This window comes from Brienomyrus brachyistius, chromosome 16, assembly GCF_023856365.1.
Source record: "Brienomyrus brachyistius isolate T26 chromosome 16, BBRACH_0.4, whole genome shotgun sequence".
NCBI lineage: Eukaryota > Metazoa > Chordata > Actinopteri > Osteoglossiformes > Mormyridae > Brienomyrus > Brienomyrus brachyistius.
The window spans coordinates 10,732,801-10,760,190 of NC_064548.1; the positions used below are offsets into that span (position 1 = coordinate 10,732,801).

General features: G+C 42.5%; 1 protein-coding gene across 7 annotated transcripts in view; it reads left to right on the forward strand.

The window, feature by feature from the left end:
• LOC125710148 (striated muscle preferentially expressed protein kinase-like) overlaps window positions 1-27,390 on the forward strand; it is a 63,071-nt gene that overhangs the window by 29,658 nt on the left and 6,023 nt on the right. For all 7 annotated transcript variants that reach the window (XM_048979503.1, XM_048979504.1, XM_048979510.1 and 4 more), the window contains 30 exons: window positions 2,187-3,823; window positions 3,981-4,124; window positions 4,357-4,539; window positions 6,366-6,544; window positions 6,679-6,767; window positions 7,856-8,031; window positions 9,008-9,268; window positions 10,477-10,635; window positions 11,346-11,535; window positions 11,846-12,075; window positions 12,343-12,462; window positions 13,326-13,430; window positions 13,865-14,071; window positions 14,162-14,285; window positions 14,390-14,562; window positions 14,670-14,782; window positions 15,794-15,962; window positions 18,675-18,774; window positions 19,889-20,089; window positions 20,349-20,406; window positions 20,510-20,587; window positions 20,674-20,846; window positions 20,948-20,974; window positions 21,198-21,350; window positions 22,131-22,173; window positions 22,344-22,412; window positions 22,609-25,228; window positions 25,415-25,564; window positions 25,815-25,931; window positions 26,769-26,936. In XM_048979503.1, the coding sequence (XP_048835460.1) occupies window positions 2,187-3,823; window positions 3,981-4,124; window positions 4,357-4,539; window positions 6,366-6,544; window positions 6,679-6,767; window positions 7,856-8,031; window positions 9,008-9,268; window positions 10,477-10,635; window positions 11,346-11,535; window positions 11,846-12,075; window positions 12,343-12,462; window positions 13,326-13,430; window positions 13,865-14,071; window positions 14,162-14,285; window positions 14,390-14,562; window positions 14,670-14,782; window positions 15,794-15,962; window positions 18,675-18,774; window positions 19,889-20,089; window positions 20,349-20,406; window positions 20,510-20,587; window positions 20,674-20,846; window positions 20,948-20,974; window positions 21,198-21,350; window positions 22,131-22,173; window positions 22,344-22,412; window positions 22,609-25,228; window positions 25,415-25,564; window positions 25,815-25,931; window positions 26,769-26,936 (8,216 nt within the window). The remainder of the gene's footprint in view (window positions 1-2,186; window positions 3,824-3,980; window positions 4,125-4,356; window positions 4,540-6,365; window positions 6,545-6,678; window positions 6,768-7,855; window positions 8,032-9,007; window positions 9,269-10,476; window positions 10,636-11,345; window positions 11,536-11,845; window positions 12,076-12,342; window positions 12,463-13,325; window positions 13,431-13,864; window positions 14,072-14,161; window positions 14,286-14,389; window positions 14,563-14,669; window positions 14,783-15,793; window positions 15,963-18,674; window positions 18,775-19,888; window positions 20,090-20,348; window positions 20,407-20,509; window positions 20,588-20,673; window positions 20,847-20,947; window positions 20,975-21,197; window positions 21,351-22,130; window positions 22,174-22,343; window positions 22,413-22,608; window positions 25,229-25,414; window positions 25,565-25,814; window positions 25,932-26,768; window positions 26,937-27,390) is intronic.

A 27,390-nucleotide genomic window follows, 5' to 3' on the forward strand; every position in this document is an offset into this window, starting at 1 on the left:
ACATACATAGTCATAAATATTCTCTAATTTTTCTTATGCGCCCATTTATAATTTTGTGAAGATACAAAGAAAACCTTTCTGTGGCTAACAAAATTCAATAAATTCAAATAAATTCATCACATTGTCATTTAAAAAGCACATTAAACAAAATTAATTTAGAGTAATGTACTTTGGTAGAGCCAACTTTATAAACTGAAACATTTTCTGAACAAATTATACATACATGAAAATATTAATAATAATGACAGATTCCAATATACATAAATAATCTCTTTTTTTACTTATAATCTTGTCCTTCATGTAAATTTTTACAGTTTCAGTTCATACTTTCCTTTGACCCCCTTTCTTCTCCATTTGCAATTATTTGAGTTCTGATCCACATATCAATAGATGCAAATGTAAAAGAAAACCAAATTTAATTATTGGCACATTCCGCAACATTTGCTGTGATCTATGGGGTATATTTGCCGTATTGGCAGATTGTCTTTCTGTTACAGCATTAAACACCAAATTTGCATCTTATTGTGTGTGGAGCATCACTGACCGCATTGGTTTTTCCCATCTGTTGCTGTGTTCGCCTGTCCTTTACCAGGTGATGTTTTCAGCATGAATGTAAGGCTCTGCTTGCATGAACTTATGTCAAGAAAGGCATTGTGAAGGGTGGCTCTGATCAAGAACAGTTTTCACTTGCTGGAAAGTCCTAGGAAGACATTTACAATTATCCAGTTAACGAAAGAAACATACATTTACTGCAAAGGCTGTTAGATAAAAAGCACACGTTAAGATTCTCATATTATTTTGCTTGGTTAAATTTAAACCGCACACACTAGTGTTTACTGTTCAGCTACATACGCATTGATTAATCCATTTCTTCGAAAATTTATTAAGACAATACGTTCTATTGAACAAAATGCTGTACTAGTATGTTTCTCATTATCTTTAGTATTTACTTCGGAGAAACAATTGGCACCGAAAATTTCATGATTTAGCATTTGAATGGCAAATATTCTATGCACAGTTCAAATAGTTCTAATGGAACTACAGTTTTATAATTGGTTACGTTTAAGTGATTGTTTTTGGATGAGCATATGGACAATGGTTTATATCATGCACAAGTACTGTTATAAAATACCTTCCAAGATTCAGTATAGGGGAAACACATATGATTTATTATTTCTTTCTGGGAAATCAGGCATTCAGCTATTGCACTCCTGCCTGATTGTATTGTTATGGACGTTTTAACCACTGATTTTGCATAAACTTGATATATGACAGATTTGTAGTTACAGGCATCTGCTGACTAGGAAGGAAAGCAAAGAAACAATATAGAGTAGGATTGTGCAGAATGCAGAGTCAGTTGATTGCAGCTGAGTCAGTACTGCATTAGCAGCAGAACTGCCTTTTTATCGTGCTTCACTGGATGATAGCCAGGCCTTCGCCAACAGTTCATTCAGTTCACACTCTTTACTGCATCTGTCTTGACATGGATTACTGTGTGCATGTAGCAAGATTCATTCTGCACCTTTCTTATCTTATATCTTAATCCTGTCAATAATTGCTGATATCTGTTGTTATAGTCCAGTTATGTTGGAAGGAATAGGCTGGTAGACACCATAGAACATTCTACAGTCAATAATATACATGTATCCATTCAAAAATATCAGTGTCCTGATATATGCAATATACCAAGACACTGATATTTACTCACAAACAGCTGGTAGTTTGTCAATATAGAGGTACTATATTAGTAATTCTTTGCCATCTATCTTATATTTTTACACATATATTGTTGTAGACTACAGCATTTGATAAGAGATCCACATGTAACAACTTTATTTAGATTTGTATTTCAAACTTTTTTATTTTATAATGTTATAAATCTTTCATAATGCAGATACCTCCACTTTAAATTCAGTTTATTTTTTCTTCCCTGTCCATTTCCTTTATCCTATGTTCATTATAGTAATCCTTGCATTCAGTGTTTGAACTTTCGACACCATACATATAATAATTCTTAAGCCTCAATGTACACATACTCAGAAAGATAAGCACTTGCACTGCAAGACATTCCTCTTTCCAAAAACCAAGGGCAAAACTGGCTTCCTGTCCACTTCCAAACAGCTGGGCTCATCCCTCTCCCAGACTTTTACCCTAACAGAACATTTCCCTCAATCACCTTCTTTCAGGGGCCAGTCAGAAGACGTTTTGAGGGAAGCTTCCCCTCAAGTTCTCCCACTCCCCTCTCCTAAAATTAGTCACCGTACCTCCACTTCCCCATTACCCAACCGTTCTGGGTCAGCCCCTGCCACACCCCTCACCCCCCGCAAGAAAGTGATTGTCCCAAGTGAATACCAAGACACGGTTCCAGGAGAATTTGAGGAGAAGATCAAGCAGCCAAAATCCTCAGCCATGTCTCAGAGTAGCAACCTTGACTCCCGCCCTCAGACCCCTGTCAGCGAATATTCCCGGAAGGATCTGACACCACGGCCTTCACCAAAACTTACTCGAGCTAGCTCAAAAATCATTGAGAAGGTACGAATATTTGAGGAAAGGAGGAGGAGTATTGACCAACCCGAGGGGTCTATCTCTGGACGTTCATGGGCAGGGTTCCATAGAACCCCTTCCATTGACTCTGATGATGGTGGTAGTCGATTAGGTATCTCAAGAGAGAGTTCCAGGGAGGACCTGAGAGAAGCACTGAAAGCTGATGCTGCTCAGAGGAGATCCAACTTTAGGCAGAGGGCTACTTCTCTGGAGGACAGGCCTCGCTACTCACAAAAGGTTCAGGACATTGAGAACAAGTTCACAGAGGAGCTCCAGCGTATTAAGAAATTGGTAGGGAAGCCCCATATGAAAAAGTCTTTCTCTACAGAACAACTGTCTTCTAAGAGTAGGCAACCTCTGAGAAAATTAGAGCCAATTCCCCTCCAAGTCATCCAGAAACTGCAAGATAGGGAACGCATCCAGCAGCAACAAGAACGGAAGGAAAGAGAGCAAAGAGAGCAATCTCCTGAAAAAGTCTCACAATCACCAAGTAAACCTCAAGGTCAGCATTTACAAAATTCACAATCAGAGCCATTAGATGCTCAATGGTCAGACACCATAAAAAAAACCATTACTAGTGTTACTGTGAGCAGACTTGAGCAGGAACCTGTTATTCTAGAAGCTATACCACTGGTTGAGTTACCTGGGCAAAGTTTAGCTGAACGAACACAAAGGAGCAGCCCAAAAAGGGAGAAACTTCAGAACTATTTACCTAGTGAAACAAGAAGTGTAACTGAAGAGAAACCACCGTCTCCTGCTCTACCAAAAGAGGAATCTCCTCCAAGGAGAGTTGAATTGCCCATACGCAAAGTAGATCGTAGGCCTGTTAGCCCACTTGTGCAGAATGAGTACAAGCATGGCAGTGAATCTTCTCGCATTGAAGAACCCCCAGCCCCATTATTATTAAAGGAAGAGTCTAAGCCACGAAGGGTTGAACTGTCAGTGCGTAGGATAGAACAGAGACCCGCCAGTCCACTTGTACAGAGAGTGCTTCCTTGTGTCCAAGAACGCCCATCCCAAGTCCCATCAATGCTTGCTGCACGCCCAAGCTCTCCTTCACCTGTTTCCAGTCCATCATCAGAAGATGAGAAGATGGACCTGGAACTACCCATTGTAACTGCTTCCCCCAAGCTTGCAATTCCAGCAATAATTGTCGAAGAAGAACCCATGGAAGATGCCCCTAAATCAAGTGACAGAAAAAAGAGATCCAGCACTGCAAAAGACACGAAGAGTAGGAGAGGGAAAATGCAACGTGCTCGACCCCTTTCACCTGAGGAAGGTGAGGATCACGTTTTTCTTATGCCTGCCTCAATAAACCAAACTCATCCCCTTGTGAATGATCTGTGGTTGTGTTCATGCAACCAAACTCTTTTTAACCAGTCTTGTTGCGATTCTAACTGCACTACTAACCCATCTATGCTTGGCTGCCTGGGCAGACTCTTCAGACGACTCGTACGTGTCTGCAGGAGAAGACCCCCAGGAGATTCCCATGTTCGAGTACCCCCTTCAGGACACTGTGGCGTCCGCTGGAGAAGAGGTGCAGCTGAACTGCATTGTCGTTGGCACTCCTATTCCACAAGGTAATAAATCCTTCCCTTTTCTGTTTTTATTTATCTATTTATCACGGGGGGGGAATTCAAAGACACATTATACATTACCATGTTTTCAGACAAATCCCAGCATACTCCTATTTAGAGAGCATAATATGACACGCAGAACATGTTTGTATTGTAAGTGACCTGCAAAATTCACAAGGCAGACTGGTAGGTGAGACCTATCAGCTGTAAGTTATTTATGTATTTCCTTCGTTAGTCACCTGGAAAAGAGAAAACGAAGAGATAACGAGCACACCAACTCATGTGGTGAAAGTGGAGGGAGAGAGACACTCGCTGCTGATCAGACGAGCGAAGAGGGGTGATGCTGGAACATACCACGTGACAGCTGTCAATGCTGTCGGAAAGGCTTCCTGCAACGCCACCTTGTTCATCAAACCAGGTGAGTAGGTTGGAGAATTTGTCATCTATATCTGCAAGCAGCGAGTGAAGACCGGGGACCCTCTAGTGCCACGTCGGTCCGGTAAATGTGCTAAGTCCTTCATTTTACGGAGATTTATCTAAATAATCAGGGGATTCACGACCCTTTTCAGACCCCCTCAGAGTTAAGCTCTTTATCCTGAGAAATAACCTTTAAACCCTTGATATTCGTTAGGTATTCAGGACAACACTGTGTGAAAGACGCTTTGGACCACTGAGGCTGGGGAAAATGTTCTAGCTTCAAAACACAACAATAACAGTAATAATAAAGAAGGAGAGAACAGCCTAGCTTGGCACTAAAAATGATAAATATTACTAAGTGGTAAATATGATGAATATGGTATACACTGTTTATTTAAAAAAAAATCCTTAAAAATATCTGTGAGCTATTGAACATATTGAAAAACGAGGAGGCAGAAAAACATGTCAAAGGAAATTAAAATGTCCTTTGAAATTCCAAGCGATCTGTTTTAAGACACAGATAATGACTAATTAACAATAATATTTCTATTTCATGGTGTTGAATGGACCAGAGCATCTGTTTACAGAGCAAGTGCCAGACAATGCATAGCTATATTCCTTCTGCACACTCTAGATTTAATAATTGCACCTTAGTCTGCTTAGCATTGCTAAATACGTAATATCTGACTAGGAAGACAAAGGCACATAAACATACAGTACATCTTCGACGCATGCAGTTTTTCAGCTTTGCCTGTGGGCCCCATGCTGCGAACCCCCTACTCACTCCACACTTCTCCCTGCTTCTTACTCACTGCAAGATGCTTTAATACTGCATCCAGCTAAGGTTCTTCTCTGAGGGTTTCCATGGCAACCCGAAAGCAAAATCTATCGCATGAATTGTGAAAAGCACCCTGGTTTTAAAATGAAAAAAAAAAAAAAAAAGATCTCATAAGCTGTCTTTGTGTTTTGTGCAGCTTTTGAAGGAATTGGAAATAATTTAATCTATATTTTCACTGCTGATGGAGTCTTCTCCTTGTCACTGGTACGAAAGAGCACAGGGTCTGGCCTCTTGTTTTGAAATTCGGAGCTAATCTTATAGGCCCTGGCAATGTTTTCTTTAATTTTAATTGAATCACCTGCCCTAACAGATCAGATTAGCTCCCATAATAGAGTGGAGTCTGAATGAAAATGTACTAAACCCCTAAAAAAAAAAAGAAATAGCCTAATTCCTGTGGAATTAAATGTTTAGTGTGGTAATGTGAACAAACACGTGACAGACAGCAGAACTTGATTTCTCACAATATTTTCCGGCACAATAGAAAGCACCATTCCTTCAGCTCAGTCTCAGGGAAGCGATACAATATGAGAACCAGCCATCCAATATCTGCTTATAGTCAGAAGATCTGATTAGGATTAAATAACCAGGATAAGTTTCAGACTTATTCTCATTTCCGTAACATGTCAACAAATGCTGGTTAGAACTGCCATAAACATTCGAATCTTTGGTATGTATTAGAAATCGGAGACATGATTGGTGCTTGTATCCGGTGTTTTGATGAGGTCTCTTTCGCAGTGATGGAATCACTTTGGCAGTCATGATCATGAACAACTGCCGAAATAAAAGTGCAGTATACCAAGAAAAGGCATGTCTGGTGTATTGAGTCCCCTGGGTAAAAAGCAAGCCATAAAACAAGCTGCTGCGATTGTAGAATTGCACACACTGAATGACCATGCAACAATGGGTCACTAATCATTGTATTCCCAAAATATGTACATCTGGCCACTTCTACATTCAGCCTCATTCCCCACATGTCTGTTCGCCGGCAGAACTGATGCATGAGCGGCGGGGAGGTCTCAATGTGCCCATGGACATCAGCAGCCCAATCACGTCCGACGAGGAGTACCTGAGCCCCCTGGAGGAAGGAATGGACTTCGGAGGGCCGTATTGCCAAGTCGAGCCCCGGAAGATCGTTGACGTCCGGTTTAGGGAGCCCCCTGTTTTCCAGGTTCCATACCAGCCCTCCTCCTATAATTATAGTCACAGAACCTATATTTTTAATACCATAAAAATTTGTAACCAGAATTAATAATTACAGTGGTATAGCGCTTCAGTTCCGATTCCATAATTTGTTTTCAACAGGTAGCCCTCACCAACCAAGTGGTGACAGAAGGACAAGAGGTCACCATGTCTGTGCGGATACATGGACAGCCCAAGCCCATGATTTATTGGTAAACTTGGCAGGAGTCCTATATACCTCTATATCCAAGATTCAAGGCTTTATACTAGTTTCAAGATTTTATTTGTCATGTGTACAGTTACACTGGTGCAAGTGAGATGTAACTTTGGCTTGCTGTTGAGAATTAACAAAAAAAAATTGACAAAGAGTGATTAAAATAAATCATTTAAGCAGGCATAGGAAGCTAAAAACAAAGGCTAAATAGAAGATAAATAAAAGACTATGTATCAAGGCTATTCAAACACAGTATGTAAATGGCTGTATGTACAGTGTACATGGTAGGCAGTGGGGGAATTGCAGTGTATACAGTGTGCATGGTAGGCAGTGGGGGAATGGCAGTATATACAGTGTGCATGGTAGGCAGTGGGGGAATGGCAGTATATACAATGTGCATGGTAGGCAGTGGGGGAATGGCAGTATATACAATGTGCATGGTAGGCAGTGGGGGAATGGCAGTATATACAATGTGCATGGTAGGCAGTGGGGGAATGGCAGTATATACAATGTGCATGGTAGGCAGTGGGGGAATGGCAGTATATACAGTGTGCATGGTAGGCAGTGGGGGAATGGCAGTATATACAGTGTGCATGGTAGGCAGTGGGGGAATGGCAGTATGTACAGTGTGCATGGTAGGCAGTGGGGGAATGGCAGTATATACAGTGTGCATGGTAGGCAGTGGGGGAATGGCAGTATATACAGTGTACATGGTAGGCAGTGGGGGAATGGCAGTATATACAATGTGCATGGTAGGCAGTGGGGGAATGGCAGTATATACAGTGTGCATGGTAGGCAGTGGGGGAATGGCAGTATATACAGTGTACATGGTAGGCAGTGGGGGAATGGCAGTATATACAGTGTGCATGGTAGGCAGTGGGGGAATGGCAGTATATACAGTGTGCATGGTAGGCAGTGGGGGAATGGCAGTATATACAGATATGAAAAATGTAAACAACGATACCTATGTCCATGTACTTAGGCATAAAAACTATGATTCTCTAACAAATTAGGTCTGTCTCAGTACTATTGTTGAGGAAGAACTTATCTTAAATGTGCCTAAATAAAGACTTTCCCTGGCTTCAGGCTGAGGGACCGGGTGACAATAAAAACCGGCGCACGACACATAGTGCGTGAAACAGACAGTGGGACCTTTGAGATGAAGATCATTTCAGCACAGAAGTCTGATGCTGGTGTTTACACCTGTAAAATCATCAACGAATATGGCACTAAGCAGTGTGACTGCAAACTGGAGGTTAAAGGTAAGAACTGAAACATCTTAATGCTCATTCTGGCTGGACCAGCTAATATAATGTAATATAATGGAGATCATTAATCAGTGTGCAGTTAATATAATCAAGATCACAGACAAATACAAAGTATCGGGGCTCCTGAATAGTTTACGTCAGCCATCTTTGTTGCAGGGAGCACACAGCGATAAAACTCCCTGATTGGATTAACGCATGTCATCATAAATAAGACATAGAGCCAGGAAGTATAATAAGGTGTCAGAACAAAGACTATTTGTGAGATGACTGCCAGGAGGACTGAACATGCTTGGCTTGTCGGCTTTGACAGACCTGACACTTGTATGTGCATTATGGGCGGTATTATTGAACCCGTTAATCAACTGCACTGCTAATTCACTCGCCCCCCTCCCCCCCCAAAAAAAAAAAGAACGTAAAAGGGCTCATATTTTTTTAAAATAATGGAAGAAATCTTTTCACATCTTTCTCTGATGCTCCTGACACTTTCAGAGTTTTTGATCCTCTGTTGACTGAGTCCTCACTAGCAGGCCCCCATACAACTTTCTGGTGCTTGATAACATGAAGTTAATGTAAATTGAAATGAAGAATCTTAGGAAGGGCCAGTCGTATCACTCTGTGGATTATCTTGAACAAGTCTATCAAGGGAAATCCTTTTGAACTCCAGTGCTGTCTGGAATTCTTTTCAATGTTGCCTGACTTTGCTTCTGGCAAGATAAAGGATGGATTTCTTCTGTTTTAGATTTATTTCAGTTTTAATGGGGATGTAATTTAGAGATGCATAAAAGCACTTAAGGGTTATATTGACCGCTGGGAGATTTGAATGCATGAGTAATGCTGCCGTACTATATGGCTTGGAGAACCTTTCTGAAACTTTGGGGACGCATACCGCAGGTTTAGATTTCCGTTGTGGAATTTATAATCACCTAAATTGTCCTTTCAAAACAGTTGTGTCCCCTATTATTCCATTTAGTGCCCCCAATGGAGCCGGTTCTAGCAATTACCCGGAATGTGAGTGATGTGACGGTGAGTGCGGGAGAGACTGCGCTCTTCGAATGTCACATGACTGGGCCGCAGGACGTGGACGTGGACTGGCTTGCAGATGGCAAACTGATCCAGCCGGCACTGCTCAACTGCAAGATGCATTTTGATGGCAGAAAGTGCAGGCTGCTGCTCAACTCGGTGCACGAGGATGACAGCGGCACCTATACGTGCAAGCTGAGTACAGCCAAAGGTTAGTCCATATCCTAGAAATAACTCACTAAAACATGCATTGGCAAATGCATCCAATAGCATAATGAAAAAGCAAAGCTGATGATTATGGAGTAATGAAATATCTTCCAATGCAGAAATCCAATAGCGATACAGAGCATGTCACACTTTTTTATTATAAGCCAAGTAGGGTTGGCACTTGCTCAGTATTTGCCTCTGACATTTCTAAGAGAAGTCTAATGCTAGGAAGCTGATTATAGGTAAGGGACACAAATTCCCCGGACCAAATAAAAGCTGGCATTTCCCATTGCGGTGAAAGGGACACGGTACTGTAGAAGGTGCAGTTCTGCAGATAAGGTCCTGACTCATTGTTGTCATTCAAGGTTTTGTCACCCTAGACTTTTTCTGGATCTTCTAACCATCCAGTGCAGGGTTTTAGAAGGGTTGGGGGGGAGGGGGGCTGGAGTCTATTCCCAGTAGAATTCGTGTGCATGGCCAGAGAACATCCTGGACAGGATGACAGTCCATCACATGGCGCACACACACCGTGAAAATTCAGAGAATCACCTAACTGCTTGTCTTTGGGAGGAAACTGGAGCTTACATAGGAAACCCTGCAACATGTAGAGAACATGGAAAAGAATGGATAAAGATGTGTGGTTTAGTGTCCATGATCAGAAGGCTGCCCTCACCTGTATATGTGTTGTGTGTGTGTGTGTGTGTGTGTGTGGATAGCAAAACCGTTTTCCCACTGGGATGAATAAAGCTTCATCATTCTGTTCAAAGCATCAGTTCTGAAGGTGTGAGGCTTTTGTATTTCCCACCGAACCAATGTACCACACCTTTCCTGGACCATGGATTTACTAATGGCATCAAAGCAGAGACATAGTTTAGCTTCCACCCTCACATACAAGCAAAATGTCTGCTGAGGTGGAGATGTGGAACAAATTGGCTGCTGTAGCAACTGTTTTGCACATATGGTGCTGGATGCTGATGGTGCCGCACAGCACTGCAGATTCGTCATGCTTTAAAATAGCACGATTGTATGAAGCTCATCATCAGTAACTTACGAGCTGTGCTGCCTCCATCATCATCAGTGGGAAGTGATCTGAGACATTATCCTTGTACGTACCATATAGCATCAGAGGCAGGCCCTCATGTGTGTAGAACTATGGATTAATAGCTTGTCCCAGTTCTTTCACATTTATTTCCTGCTTTTGTGCCTTTTTAGAGGAACTGACCTCCACAGCCAAACTTAAAGTAATGCCCTCCATCGAGCCACTTTTCACTCGAAAACTGGACGTCCTGGAGGTAATCGAGGGCCGTAGTGCTCGCTTCGACTGCAAAGTCAGTGGGACGCCCCCCCCTCAAGTCAGCTGGAGTCATTTTGGTAAGCTTTTTTTTTATACTCTTTTGTTATTTCTAACACAGTGGTTTTCAAACTTTTTGGACCAAGTGCCACTTAGCTGCAGACCGACGCAGCAAAGTACCACAAGGGTGAAAAAAATCACAGTGACCTGAGTCACAGTAACAAATTACCATGGTCTTCTTTGGACAGCAGTTGAATTTTTCCTTCGAGAAAACGATAATATGAAGTTGTTTCCTCCTGTCATCCATGTTATTGTTGGGAACCCATAATGTCTGTGTGTCAAACTAAATTGTCTTCTTCAGCTATTTGATCCATGGTTCATATACTGAGATGACATTATGATGTCATTGATGACATTGCAAAAAACAGTGATAAATAGGATATGAATATAAAAGACATTTAATAATGTCTTAATAATAAATTTAATAATAAATCATAATGACCTCCTGTGACATACTGACACATGGGCATAGACCAAAAATGCAATTAAAAATACAGTTTAATACAGTGTTAATCAGAGACAATCAGTCCTATGGGGGACAGAGGCAGCTGCCAAGGACAACAACGTTTGAGGGGCCATTGGCTTGCCAGCCAGTTTCACTTTGCCTCGGACGGGGGGTGCCAGCGGTGATGCTTGCCTAGGGCTCCGAATTGGCTAGGGCCTGTACTGGTGTTAAAGCAGCGTTTGTGATATGGTGGCTGCCCAGCTGAAATCTTTCCCATTTCCACAGACCGTGCACTGGAGAACAACGAGAACATACGCATCCTGAAGGAAGGTGGACGGCACATGCTGGTGATCACACACGTCAGCAGCGAAGACGAGGGCTTCTACACGGTCGTCGCCCGTAACCAGCATGGCACAGCGGAGTGCTCCGCCGATCTATACGTCCAGGAGCCCCGGACTGCCATCTCCTCACAAATGTAAGCAAGCCATCATCTGCCATCTTTTGGCCTTCAATTAATCTCTTCATTTTCTTCCCCGTTTTGTTCCATTGTTTATTCCTGTCTGCATATTTGCAGCAACATATCGAGACGCCAGCTTTGATTATTTTTTTCTTTTTGTTTCGTGCTGCGAGTTTGTTTGGACACCGACGTAATTAAATTGTCACTTTTTATCAAACAAACATGAGCAAATAAGATTCAACAAAGACAAGATTAACTAAAAAAAAAAATCACCCTTTATTTACTCTGACGAGTCTCCCTGTTTTTTTTTCCCCCGTTTGCCTCACAGGGCGAAGCTGGAAAAAATGCCTTCTATTCCTGAGGAACCAGAGGTGGCAGAGAGCGAGGTGGAGCAATTCACTATGCCGGATTTTATTAAGCCGCTGTATGACCTGGACGTGGTGGAGGGCAAGGAGGCCGTGCTGAAGTGTCGAGTGGCTGGCCTGCCATATCCGAGCATCACCTGGTTCCACAACGGCCACAAGATCAACAGCACAGACGACAGGAAGATGGTGCAGCGTACGTCCTGCATGGGACTTTCCTCGTCTGTATTTTTGGAGCAGCTTATTGCATTACCACCTTGTCTCGCAAACACGTGTCTTCACAGGCAACCTTCCCTGACACTGCTATAAATGTTATAGGGCCAGGCTGTCAGTGCGGAATTGCAACTACGCCTCACTTCTTGCACTTTCGAAATGTGATCGGTGCGCTAGGACGACAGAGAATGATGGGTGGAAACGTCTCCATGAGATTGATCTGTGCTTCTCTGCTTTCCCTCTCATGCAGACCGGGACATTCACAGCCTGGTGATCCGCTCCGTCTGCCATGCCCACGCCGGGGTCTACAAGAGCGTCATCTCCAATAAAGTGGGCAAGGCTGCCTGCTATGCTCACCTGTATGTGACAGGTAAGAAGTCAGTCTCAGGGTCTGTCGTTCATCAGCACAGACCAAAATACAAACATAAAAGCACAGTTCAAACACCGAAATTAGAAAAAAAAAACCAATGTCACAATATGTGTACTATTCTTTAAAGCCCAATTAAAATCCAGCAAAAAGCGAAAACAAAACAACAGTCAGCATACAAATACGACGTCCATTACTCGAGGTTCTAAAGTCCTGAATTGTGTGCAGGGGGTTAACAGACGTAGACATCAGCTTCATATTGTGTGTTGCAGAAATTCCTATTAAGTGTCAAAGATGTTAAGATCTTGTGACTGGGGAGCTCATGGAAGGTGTCTGACTTAATCTTGGCTTTCATTAAACCAGTTTGTTTAGGTGTTTATATGGGTGCGATTTCATCTATTAATATGGGAAAATCATGAGGGGACATTCGGTTTTGTCAAGACTGGGTCATGGTGCTGATTCAGTTCTTTGACAAGGTTTGAGACTCTAGTGGTGTATAGCAGCATATCCATCCCTGGCAATGAGCTTCATCAGCTTCAGCTCATACAGTGATTCCATATTTGGAATAAGCCGTCATGGTTTTGAGATTTGTCAGTTTTTGTAACTAAAGCACCTGCAATCCAGGCCTTTCAGAGTCTTTAGGATTTCAGTTAATTGCCTCAGGTAGCTCATGCAAAGTGCTGATCGTCAGAAGTCTTTCACAGCTGACACATTCAGCTAATTAGCATTCAACCTAATATGACTCATCATTGTAGCTGCATCTGTTATTATGCTATACCCTTTGTATATAAGTGTTTTATATAAAAAAATTGCACATGCTTACAGTTGTCAGTGATCTTAAAAAAATATATTCCTACTTTTGGTAGATATTCTTCCCGACCCACCAGAGGGCCCTCCGGTGATAGAGGCAATTACCGGAAAGACCATTTCCCTGAGCTGGACAAAACCCAAAAGGCTTGATCCTTCTTTAGGTATGATATATCATATAGATTTAAACTCAGGTGACTTATATTATGCTTTATATTTCTAATGCTTCCTGGTGTTCTTTTCTCGTGCAGCAGGCTTTGGCAGGTATTGTATGCAAGTTCGCTACTTAAAAAAAAAAATAAAATGACGTCATTCCATTTCGGAAATACAGTATGGGGTAATATATCAAGGATATAATGACGTCTCCTTAATTGCTTTTCAGATGTGGTTTTATGTGCTTCTCCAGTTGACCTTAAACGAGTTAGGATTTATGGCAATATTGACATTACACTACAAACCCTATACATTTTAAGTGGTTGGAAATTGCTAACTTTGCCGGCTTTTGCTAAATTAGCTTTACTGTTTAGGCGAAACCATTTAGGGGGTCAGTTTCTGGAAATGTAGTTTCTGTTGGTACGTTAAGGAATTCTGTTTGCAGATGCCAGCTCTTTGATGTATGCCGTCCAGCAGCAAGCGCTGGGTTCAATCCAATGGACAATCATCGTGTCCAGTTTGAAGCAAACTTCCTACACAGTAGCCTCATTATCCAAGGGAGTTCGCTACTTCTTTAGGGTCTTGTCAATGACCAACAAGGTCTTCAGCAAACCATCTCCACCTACAGAACCAGTGCAGCTTGTGGACCGAGGTACAGAGGAATAGATTTTGAAGTTCAGCACATTCAGGAAAAAAAGAACTGGGAAAGAAATTACACAAATTGTCATCTATCTGCTCACAGGTCCATATCTCCAAGAGGCTCCAGTCATTACCGACAAGCCAGATATCGTGTATGTGGTTGAAAACCAATCGTTAAGTATCACTATTACCTTGAACTATGTCCAAGCCACAGTGACATGGAAAAGGCAAGTCCAACAGTCTGCCAAGTTTTATCATCTAAATTGCTTAAGGCCTTGGCAAGCTCATACAAATTACTGGAACTAATCAACTGCCTTCATCTTTTCTTCAGGGGAAATACATTCATAGTGAACAAACCTGGCATTTTTGAGACGAGTATGCCAGATGACAATCAACATGCACTGCGGATCATCAGGGTGAAAAGCAGTGATGTTGGCCAGATTATCTGCACAGCCAGCAACAAATTTGGCAGCGACTCCTGCATCCTGACACTTGAAATGGCAGGTGAATGTAAATTTATGCTGGAATGGAAATTTACATTGCTGATTTTGTTCCTCCATTAAAGCATGTGCTGAGTTATTTTACGTATTTATGCTGTGATTTCCCTAAAGCACCACCTACTTTTGAGACTATCATGGAAGATATGGACGTTTGTGTGGGAGAGACCCCACGATTTGCAGTGGTCGTTGAAGGGAAGCCTGTCCCGGACATTATGTGGTACAAGGTACATTTCAGTGTCTATGATATGTGAACACGAATTTTATTAGTGACTGAGAGGGTCATGAGAGTCAGTTTATTATATGCAATATAATTTCCTGACAATAACTTCATTATTAAGGTTGAGACAGCTGGAATTCTTTGAAAAAATGATGTTTGGCAACTGTGACTTTCAAATATGAAAGACAAACACACCTGCCTATGTGTTTAATGAATAAAAGAACAGTCCTATGAATTCTTTATCCAGGCATTAGAATTGTGATGGTGAGGGCAGAAAACCGTCCTCCAGGCCAAATTCAGGGGAATGCAGGGTATGGCGGAAGCAGGCTGAGCTCTCTTCCCTTCCTCATACTGACATTCCTCCTCTGCTGGCTTCAGCAGGCTCAGCCCTACAAGGCTGCTCCTCAAGTACACAAACTACCAGTTCAGGGATAGTGTGATGTTCTGCAGCACTGATGCCCCCCACCAGCTCCCCTCCCCCCACTCACTCTATAGCTATCTGCTCCATCAGGCCGTTCACTGCAGCTTGTCAAGGTCTGGAGACTCTGGGCTCCTTCCAAGAGAGAAAAACATAAAAATCCTGCTGATGTTGAACTCATTTTATCCCCCCATTTATCCTTGACTAAGATGATAAGTCTTATATTGTACTGTATCTCCACTGGCAGATTAGCTTTAAACTCTACCTAGCTGTTGTTTGCCGTTTTTGCTCCAAGAATCATTTTCTGCCAGCTACATTGAGTGGGTGTTCTGTTACAAGCGTGCAGATGCAAACAGTTTGGGTATTAGGTAATGCCTGGCGTTCTGCCTTCGGGCTGGATCTTCTGATTTGCCGGTTTTTGTTCTCGCGCACACCAGTGCTTATGTAATTCCTATAAACACTCCATATCTAAAGTACTAGGCTGAAATACAACCATAAAAAGAAATACACAGTTCTTGCTTTCTTGTAGTAAAAAAAACGAATTCTTGGTTGAAACAGAAACAATTATGCACATTTCATTGCTTTGTTTGTTAATTCCAGAATGACACCTTGCTATCAGAAAGCAGCCACTTCACCTTTGTCTACGATGACAATGAGTGCTCCCTCGTTATACTCAACACTCAAGAAGAGGATTCGGGAGTTTACACCTGCACCGCTAGGAATCTTGCTGGGAGTGTTACCTGCAAGGCTGAGCTTACTGTGCGCACAGGTAAAAATGATATGTCTACAAAGGTACCCACAGTGGCATACAATTCTCATCACAGGAGAAGAGTATGTGATCAACACAAACAGAAAAGCAGAAATCATTTATTACAGTTGTTTGCAAACGTTTGGGTATCCCTGGCCAAGTTGCACATTTGGTTGATTTCCTAAGAAAAACAATGTTAACACAAAATCTGCATGGAAAAAAGTAGTTCAGTCATTTTTAATGTACAGCCACCTTTTATTTGTTGAACAGTGTGAATAAAGCCGACATTAACTGTGGCAGGTGCAAAAGTTCTGGCCACCTTCCAGTTAGTGCCTTTGGTGAAATTCATAGCCTTTAAGTGCTTCCTGTTCTTGCTTTAGGAACTTTTTCCTTGTCCCGTACAGAATACTTCAAGTTCAGAAATATTCTTAGGTCATCTAGCATTTGCTGCACATTTGAGGTTTTCAGGTCTGGGGACATTAAGTAGTTCGTGGTTGATTTTTTCAATATGTTTGGCATTACTTTCTTGTTGGAATGTCCAGCCTCTTTTCAGCTTCCTCACAGACTGTGGGACATTAGACTCCAGAATTTATTGATCCTGTGCAGAATCCATTCTTCCTTCTAGCCGTGCAATAATTCCTGTGCAACTGGCTGCCAAACAACCCTATAGCACAATACATCCACCCCCATGCTTAACAGTTGGCAAGGTGTTCTTTTCTTGTAATGCTTCTCCAAACATACCTTCGCTGATTGTAGGCAAATAATTCAGTTTTAACTTCCTCACACCACAGCATTTGGTGCCAAAAAGCCTTGGGGTTTTGCATACATCAGACTCTGTCTTTTGTGATAAGATCACAAGTTTCTTTCTGATGATTCTTTCATGTTTATGCAACCAATGCTGCACAAGGGATGCTTTTGTATCCCTATGTTGGTTAAACCTTCCAGCAGGTCCTATCTAGTGATGTGGTGGGTTTGTTTCATCTTCCTGATCCATCACCAAGCAGCTCTCTCAGAGATATTTCTTGGTCTGTCAGTTCTTACCTTGACTTCAACAGTAACCCTTTACTTCCAACTCTTATAATATTGCGGGCAGGGGAAATGGCAACCAGGCATTTACATATCTTTTCATATCCTCCTACTTTGTAGCAGTCAATTATTTTTTATTTTCTGATCTTCAGAAAGCTGCTTGGAGCAGCTCATATCTACTAAGCACAAGCTCAACATTCTGAGTCGTTCGATGACTCAGAGAATTTATCACGGTCTGGAATTGTAATCAACTCACTTAGATTAAAGCCGAACCAGTCGATGAAGATGTGAGACCTTGTTAAAAAAAAAAAACTAACAGTGGTGGGTCAGTTGGAAAGTCGCAAGATGAAAATGGCTTTTTTTTGCTCTACTAAATAAATGGAAACTGTTCATCAAAATTAGCTTAAATGTGCCTTGTTTAAGGTTTATATTTTTCTATGCAGGTGGTGTGCTCACGTTTTCATTAGGAAATCAAGAAAATGTGCAATTTGTCCAGGGGTGCCCAAACTTTAGTGCACATCTGTATTTTTTATATATATATTACGGACAGGGGGCGGCATGGTGGTGCAGTGGTTAGCACTGTTGCCTCACACCTCTGGGATCCGGGTTCGAGTCTCCGTCTGGGTCACATGTGTGTGAAGTTTGCATGCTCTTCCAGGTGCTCCAGTTTCCTCCATGGTACAAAGAGGCTAACTGAAGTTACTAAATTGCCCGTAGGAGTGCATGTGTGAGTGCCTGGTGTGTGAGTGTGCCCACTGATGGGCACCATCCTGGGTTGTTCCCTGCCTCGTGCCCATTGCTTCCAGGATAGGCTCTGGACCCCCCGTGACCCAGTAGGATAAGCAGTTTGGAAAATGAATGGATGGATGGATATTTTATGGCCATCAGAACTTCTTAGAAGTTGGGTGGGTTGCAGTAAAGCAAATTTCATATGTAAGCACTATTAGAAGCATTTATTTTGGTTTTGTTTTTCTGTTATGTACTCACCATAGCTTATTCTGAGTATGTATTACCATAGTTATTCTATGTATGTTAGCCGATTAGGAATAATTCAAAAATTATTGTGAAATGGGATGTTAAGCAGCCTGTATTTACTGATTGCTATTGGCAATAGGTTTTTGTAGGCCTTGTCAGGATGATAAGATACTTTTACCCTTTTCGTGTTCCAAACTGTTGTCTTGCAGAAAAATATTTAAATCACAGAACAACAGACGATTGTTAGATTTATTTTTAATAAAGAAGCTATTTTCTGAAACTTACACTGTAATTAATTGCAATGTAGGACTGCTAGAAATTACTAAAGCGGCAGAAATGGAATATTTTTAATAAAGCAGAAATTGAAAGAGAGAAAGTGTATTAGAGTACGGATACCAATATAATACCGAGATAATAATTATATTATTATATTCCAGTGTCAGTGATGCCTCGGTATATGATAAGTATTCATTTTCTTGTCATGCTTCTTTGGTAACTGACACATTAGTGGAAATATGTATCTCAACAGAGCCATTGTTATGTGGCTGATACAAAGAGTGCAATTAAATCTCACTGTTATAATTATTCAAAGGAAGAGGAAGATTATTAAACATGAATGAGGGAGTCTGTGGTTTTAAAATCCATACAAGGCGCAGACACGGTAATGCTCAGTGGTTCTCGGTGGTCGGCCAATCAGCTGCTTCCTAGCTTAATGAATCTGTGGCCCTGCAGCTAAACAGGAAAAAGAGGAGCTGATGGAGGATGAAGAAACGATTCTGAGGAAGATGCGCAGACTGACCGATTACTATGACGTACATAAGGAGATCGGCCGGTGAGTCATTACTGAATATGGGCGTTTTTTTATTTTAAATGGGACTGACTAATCAGTTTTTAATTTATTTTTTTTTTAAATGTGACCGACTAATCATTGCGGAAACTCGATCCCACCTTAAATGAAAACAACTGCAGCTATTGTGCGTAGGACATTTACTGACAATATAGAGCAGTTCTGAATGATCACTGAAGAGACCAAATGCGAAAGGTTTACGGCAATATCATGAACCCTTTCTACATTTAGAATTTGCACAAAATTACCAGATAGTACAGCGAAACCAATCATATCAAAGCCATTTATGTTACGTTCATTATCAGATGCTGTTATCCAAAGGGACACGCAGCTGTGAAAGCGGAGTCAGCCAAACGCAGGAGCAATTACCAGTCTAATGGTGGAATTATTTTGTTGACCACAGCATTTGATCTGGCAAGTTTCCAGGCACAGAACCAGCATCTTACCCTGCTAAACTGCACTCCACGCCCATTTAAACATACCATTTACAAGCTGTGTGAATACGGTCAGCGTGACACTTCACATTCTAGAGGTAAACACAGTGTATAGAAACAAATAAGCACATCCTCCTGCAGTCCAGCCCGGGGACTTATTATCTTCACTCAGTATGCGGCGATGTTCCTGCCCTACACAGATTAGGCCCATGTCACACCACCTACCTCCACTTACACTGTCGTCTGCTGGGTTGTTGGGTTCAACTGTTACTCATCTATGACGCCCAATGCAGTATTGAGTCACCACAGTGTGTGACAATGAGTATGTTCGTCCTGATGATGGGCCATTAAATAGCAAATCCGTGCGATATGTTCCTTATCGGTTTTCTTTTTTTTACAGTGTGAAACAATAGGCTTTTTTGAGATGACTTCCACTTATGATGTAATGTAACAGTAGTACATTTAAGTTGCTTGAAATCTGTGGTTCACAAAGGTCTGTAATATTTTGCACAACATGAACTTGTTTTACTCCTTACATTTAAGCAGTTTTGTCAGAGATTAGTTGGAAGGTGGAAAAGAGACATACATTATTCTGGGTTAGGCCAAATAGCGTAAGGAGACTGAACTTCATTTTGGTAGCAGTACCTTATGTGTCTGTACTGCAGGGGTGCTTTCTCCTATGTGAAGCGAGTAACAAAGAAAGGAAGCAAGGTGGAGTACGCAGCCAAATTCATCTCTGCACGCGCGAAGAGAAAGGTCTCGGCTTTGAGGGAAATGAAAATCCTTTCTCAGTTGGACCACGAGAGAATTGTTTACTTCCATGATGCCTTTGAGAAGAAGAATGTCGTCATAATCATCACTGATCTGTATCCTTGTAAGTCTCACATCCTTCTGGTCTCACATTGTGAGTGTTGAAGCGGCAGTACTCTGTACATCATTGGAGATCCAGCATCTGCAGCGTGTTGAATGCCCTTCAGCAGCCTCTACTTTGATTAACCGCTCTCAAGGATGTGCTTTTGAAATGTCTCTGGAGGTAATGACTATCTGAAAGACTATTTCTAAGATTTTCTGGAAGCTCTATGGCTCCATAGTCGGAGGTATTCTCTCCTTGACTTGAGAATGAAGATGTCATGAGGAGTTTCTGGAACGACTGGCAAAGAAGTCCACGGTGACACAGTCTGAGGCAAGTAACCTGTTTTGACTCTTCATGGGAAGCACTGACTGAGTCAGTGCACATTTAGAAATCACCCTGGAATAAGATGCATCTCAACATGATCTCTTTACAGATCCATTCAACTGTGAGGCAGATGCTGGAGGGAGTTAGCTACCTGCACCAGAACAACATTCTACATCTTGATATCAAGGTAGACAATGTGTCTACGACGTGTGTCATTCGTTCTTCAAGCACAGAACTAGCTTTATTAATGATGCGTGCTGCGGTTCCTTACAGCCTGAGAACATACTAATGGCAGACCACAGTGGTGACCGAATCCGGCTCTGTGACTTTGGGAATGCCATGGAACTAACACCAGATGAGCCGAGATACTGCAAATACGGCACACCCGAATTCGTTGCCCCGGAAATTGTTAATCAGACTCCTGTCTCCAAGGCAACGGATATATGGTAAGTTTCCCGGTTTCTTGGATGCAAAGTGAAAATGTGGTTGCTATGGATAAAATGTGAAAATATATATTGATATATTAACTCTTACTTTCTCTTTACAGGCCAATTGGAGTCATAACTTATCTGTGGTATGTTTATACAATGTGTTTGCAATTTGGTTGTAATGCTGTCCGTATAATTACTGAAATATAGTAATGATAGCTGTTCAGGATAAAAGTCTGCAGTCATATACATACATGGAAATGTCAGAGAAAAGCTTTTTACAGCAACTCACACTGGCCAAACGTACTGGCAGAAAAGCTACATGGTCAGCCTGCAAAGAGGTGATTAAAGCTTGGGATTGTTCTCTAGCCTCACCGGAGTGTCGCCATTTGCCGGAGAGAACGACCGCAGCACCGTGCTAAACATCAGAAGCTACAATGTAGCTTTTGAAGAGAGCATGTTTGCAGACCTGTGCCGGGAGGCCAAGGGTTTCGTCATCAAGCTGCTGGTGGTGGACAGATTGTGAGTTGAAAATGCAAAAATGCAATTTTTTCATATTATCTGCTTTTTATATACTTACAAAATTTTTACACTTACTAACCTTAATAAATAGAGACCCTGTAGGCATCAATGCTGCCGTACAAAAGCAAGACACTGTAACTGTATTATTTTAATCATAATTGAGTTATGACTGAAACCTGGTCTGTTATCCATTGTTTTATTTCTTGACAAAATACTATATTTTATATACACATATATCCATCCATCCATTTTCCAAACTGCTTATCCTACTGGGTCACAGGGGGTCTGGAGCCTATCCTGGAAGCAATGGGCATGAGGCAGGGAACAACCTAGGATGGGGGGCCAGCCCATCGCAGGGCACACTCACACACCATTCACTCACACATGCACACCTACGGGCAATTTAGCAAGTCCAATTAGCCTCAGCATGTTTTTGGACTGTGGGGGGAAACCGGAGTACCCGGAGGAAACCCCACGACGACATGGGGAGAACATGCAAACTCCACACACGTGACCCAGGCGGAGACTCGAACCCGGGTCCCAGAGGTGTGTAATCACATATAAACACCTCTATATACACGTATACAGTAAAAAAAAAAAAAAACATCCATTCAAAAACTATTTCAGATGTACCAGTCCTTCAAAGTTGAGCCAAGGGTTGCCTTATGCATTATCATGCAGAACGTCATGTAGAAACTAAACCAAAAATATTTTTGTCTTTTATTTTGGTTTATATGCAGTTATACATGCCATGTGACCATGTCTTTGTGTATTTTTTAGGAGGCCTGATGTGAATGAGTGCCTTCGCCATCCGTGGTTTAAGGTAGGTCTTAAATAATAAAAAATACAACACAACCAAAGATAAATTATTGCACCAATTCATGAAATCTGTCATATTGTAGTTCTATATTCTTCTTATTTCTGTCCTGGCAATATGTCCAGCTTATTGGCAGATTTGTGTTATTGATCTCTATATATTCTCCTTTCACTTAGACCTTGGCACAGGAGAAGAGTATAAGCACAGAAGCTATTAAGCAGTTTTTGTCTCGAAGAAAGTGGCAGGTAAGACCCACCTCATTAAAATATCTGTGCTTGTATCATAGTATAAAAATTGAATTGCAACTAAATTTGTGTATTTCCTGAAGAAAACGTGAGTGTGATTGCTATGCAGCAGCTAGCAGGCGCTTTAGGTTGTTGAATTTGTATATATTTAAGCGTTTTCATGAGTTTCATGATCTTTGATCTCGCTGCTTTACAGAGGTCCCTTATCAGCTATAAATCCAAAATGGCGATGAGGTCTATTCCAGAGCTACTGGACGATTCCTCCAGCCACACTTCCATCGCTGTTCCTAGACACCTCCGAGAGGGCTCGCCACCTCTCACCTCCTCCTCGGACTCAGACGAGGATATTGACGAACTTCCTTTCATCCCAATGCCTCTTACCATGGACTTCTCTGGATCCAGAATGTCTCTGAATGATATTCTAGGTGACGATGATGTGGCTAGCGGGTCTAACGGTACCACCGAAGGGGAAGGTCTAACTGGCCAAGGGACAGTACCTATGGAGACCGGACCAGCAGACAAAGCAAAAGAGGGTGGAGAAACCTCCATCCTCAGGGGACGACTGCGAAAAAGGGCAACACAGGAAGAAGATAAGGGATCTTCTGATGAGGAGCCAGCAGTGACAACCAAGCGGTCAGAACAGTCGAAAAGGCCTCTGCGCCGCGGTTCGAGCATGGAGTCGGAAAAGACTGAAGGTAGTTCAAGTGGTAGAAAAGGGTGCCTTCGCAGAGGAGGTTCTGCCGACAGCGCACTGCTGCTGCACATCAAACACGGGGATGGAGAGTCTGAGGGAGCCACAGAGGATGGTAAGAAGAAACTCAAAAAGGCTGTTTCTATGGAGTTACCACGGAGGAGCTCTAGTCCAGGTGCTGGCAAGCTAAGCAAGGAGGACTATGCTTTGAAACTTGAACTGATGAGGCAGAGGCTTCTTAGAGGTGTTGCAGTGGACAATAAAATGAGTGGCTTACGAGGCCCCCTGCTGGAGACACTGGGTGCGGGTGAAGAAAAACGTACAATTCCTATAGAACGTTACGTACGCCCACATCGCTTAGGTGGCGCCCCAATGATCCGGGCTGCTTCTAGCGACACGGCAAGAGAGGACAGCCCAAAAATCAAAGTCCTCCGCAAGAGTGCCTCCTTCAGCCAAGGAGATACTGAACCCATCCCTCTGCACCGGCGTTCTGGAGCCCCCTTAGAAATACCCATGGCCCAGATAGAGGAACGTCGGCTACAAGAGGCTGCATCCATGTCCGCTCTCACAGAGCAGGTTAAAATGGATTCCCATCCTGTTACTCCAATGGAGGTTTCAAGTGAGCCACCCGCAACAGAACAAATGGAAACAATTCAGGAGAGTGATGCCGGGGAGCAGATCGAGACTGTTGAAGAAAAGAATGAGCCAGAAAAGGAAGTATTTGAAAATGGGTCAAAAGAGAGTAATTTAGAGGACCACACGAGTGCACCAGGCCGTCCAGAGAAGGAAGTGAGTGTGTCTAAGGAGGAAAGACGTAATTCTGAAATGGGATCCCAGAATGACCTTGTTTCTGAAGTAACTCCTAGCAGTGTGATTGAAGAAAGCATTACCGAAGAAGAGAAGAATGAAGAATATGTCGATGAACTTAGGACCCAGAAAATAGCCCCTGACATCGTCACCAGTGCCATCACAGTAAAGCCTCTGACAGTGCCAGCGAAACCATCTCCAAATGTCATTCCGACGTATGTAACACCCCCTCCACTTACTCGAGTCACACTGCCAGATGGGAGAACGTCTGCCTATGCCAGCACCATTCAAACAATCATGGTTCCATCTTTACAGCCAGCAAGTGTCACGACAACTACGCCAGTGCCTATAACTACAGCCACCTACACTCCCACTCCTCCCTCACCTACGCCAGAACCTGCCCCAACATCTCAGCATCCTGCAGTTTTCTCTAGAGTAGCTTCTACTGACAATGTAAGCAGAGAACCAAGTCCACCCAGTATTCCAGTGCATCCTTCTTCTCTTACCAGTGATATCAAGGACATTGCCTCAGAGGAGGTCTTTGAGTCCAGATTCAAAAAACGTGATTCATCTCTGACACGCGGCTTTAAGCTCCTGAACTGGGCAAAATCTGAGGAGAAGTCTGCTACGATGCCTCCTGAATCTGGTGAAGACATCTATCGTCCCGGTGCTGTAGGCACTCCCATACAGGTTGTTAAACCCGAAGCATCCAGGATGATGATGGAGAAATCCAAGTCTGTCCAGGACCTCAGAGAAGCTTCGAAAGACCGTGGGTTTATGAAGAGACTCTCGATGCGTCTGAAGAGAACCCCACCTACCGAGAGAAAGGAGGAAAAGTCAAGAGAGGAAGCACCTGCTACTGAGCCCAGTGCCCCAAGGCGACGGCTTTCTTGGGCTCTCAGCCGCAGCAAATCCCAGGAAAAGGTGGCTGCTGATGTGGAGATGGTCAGGATGGATGGTGCACCTGAGGCTCCAAAGGAAGAGGTGGTGATGGAGCCCAAAAAAGCAAGCGAGTCCCCAATCCTGAATATGCGTCGGAAGATCGAATCCACAGTGGCCGGGATCTCCATGAGGATCCGCAGTCAGTCTGAAGAAAGGAAAGGACAAGAGGAGAGGAAGGAGGAGAAGAAAGCTGAGGAGAAGTCTGAGAGCAAGCGGACACCTTTGCTCTCTCTGCTCCGCCGGTCCAGCTCTGAGGGAATTAGCCTGAAGAAGCTTGGCCTCACGCAGAACCCTCTGGCATCACAGTCAGTTTCAACTGCGTCCACTGAGTCTCTGGAGTCCACAAGCAGCATACAGTCAGAATCCGCTATCAAAAGTAAACATTTAAATTATTTTTTGTGGACTTCCCTCAAATACACACTTAAATTAATATGCTTAAATATGAGGTAATAATTCATTAAAATGTAATTAGGATGCTTCTTTCACAGTACTCGAGTGTCCCGGTCTCTGTCATTTCTCTTGCTTCTGTCAGCCTTTCCTAACCGTGTCCTGTCTTCGCCAGACCCAGAGAGTGACCGTAGGTTAAGATGGGACCGGTGGGGCCTGACCAGGGGCCGCAAAGACAAGACTGTATCCCAGCCAGACATACCCTCTGCAATAGCCAGAGATGGCAGCTCCTTCCGTGGTCGACAGTACACCAGACTGGCATCTGGTACTCAACTTCATCGTCTCTGTTGTTACACACATACAATGACAATAATACCATTTTAGAAACCGAAATGCATATTATCTTCTAAATACTCAGCAAAAATGGATTATTTTCCTGATCCCTATGCAACATTCATTATTATCACAGTCAACTTTGTGGAAGAATCCCTCACATGACACTCCTCTAGAAGAGCACTACTTATCTACATTTTAACTTATTCTGACACCTTCTGACACCTTCTCCCCACACGCAGATTTCCCCCCAGTGTTTCACATTAAACTCAAAGACCATGTTCTTCTGGAGGGGGACCCCGTCACCCTCAGCTGCCTTCCTGCAGGCAGTCCTCATCCACGTATCACCTGGATGAAAGGTAGGTTCTCATATCTCCTCATTTCACTGCAAAACACAAAGCAGAGCTGGAGCGCATGGCTGGTTCAAATCCCAGGGTCGGCTGAGTGATTTCACCCATAAGGCCCAGGTGCCCTAGGGCTGTCTGGTCCTGCTTTTTCAAAAAATATACAAAAGGAATACATTAAAATAAAACCTAGGTTTAGGGTTCAACATTTACTCAAAAAGAATTACAAACAACAAAAACAAAAGGCAAACAACAAAACAAAACGTTTTATGTGATTATATGACTATTATTCATTGGGTGTACAAGTGTACAAACAACATTAAAGAGAAAAATTAAAGGACAAAGTAACCTTCCAAAACAGCATTCATTTCATGATTAAAACGTGTATTTCAGATTTGAAGTATTGCTTTTTTACAGTCACTGGCAGTGAATGGAATGAAATTATATTAAAAAAAAATAAAAAACATATAATATGAAAGTTATATGGTGTGCATTGTCCCCCATAGTGTAACACTTAAAGCACACTTAACTGGACATGTCTGTATCATTAGATGATTAGATTTAGGCTTTTCAATGAGCTCGTCATTTTTTACTAATAACTTTACTGGACACAAATTACCCTCCACAATAAATTACTTTAAATTATGTACATTTTATGTAGATTAATATAAAAAAATCTATGTTAAACACATTATGTACTGCTTGGATATATCATGGACGTAGTTCAATAAATTTGCTTGTTACATCAAAAATTATGCATGACCAGCTGGGTAATTGTTTAAAACCCTTCAGCGTCTTCTCAATATAGTTTTTTAGACCAGAGTTCTGAAACACTTGCGCTTGTATCTTCAGACAAGAAGCCACTTGAGATCGATGCCAGGATGAACATGATCTCGTGTCCGGATGGGAGGCAACTGCTGATGATCATGAAGACGAGCGGGAAAGATGCTGGCCTCTACGAGTGTGTGGCTTCCAATCCCCTAGCCTCAGTCACCAGCTCCTGCATCCTGACCCTTGCCCGTGAGTCTGTGCATAGACATGTAGAGCATGTGCTCCCCGTGGAGGGTTAGGTCTTGAGAATGGACGAGGCACTTGCTGTCTGCGATCCCCGGCACTGCCAGCCAGTCGCTGATATAAGTGCTCCCTCAAAAGAGGTAGACAAAGCAAAGCTGTCCTTGACATTATAAACTTCAATTGTGTTTCTAAGCATTTGAGTGAAGTCTTTTCTGTTCTTCATAGTAATGTCAGCTATGATCTCATATTTTTCGAAGACATTGGTTTTCTTCAATACTGATCTTTTCATGTGGCATGAAAGTGTATATTACAGTGTTTGTAATATATTATGTAGTGTTACTCCGCCTGGTGCTTGGGGACCCCCAGGTTGTCCATGTCTTTGCAGGAATGTGGATTGTGTGGCAGGGATCTGGGAGGAAGCAAAAACCTGTGGCCTGTACTACAAAGCGGGGTTACTGGC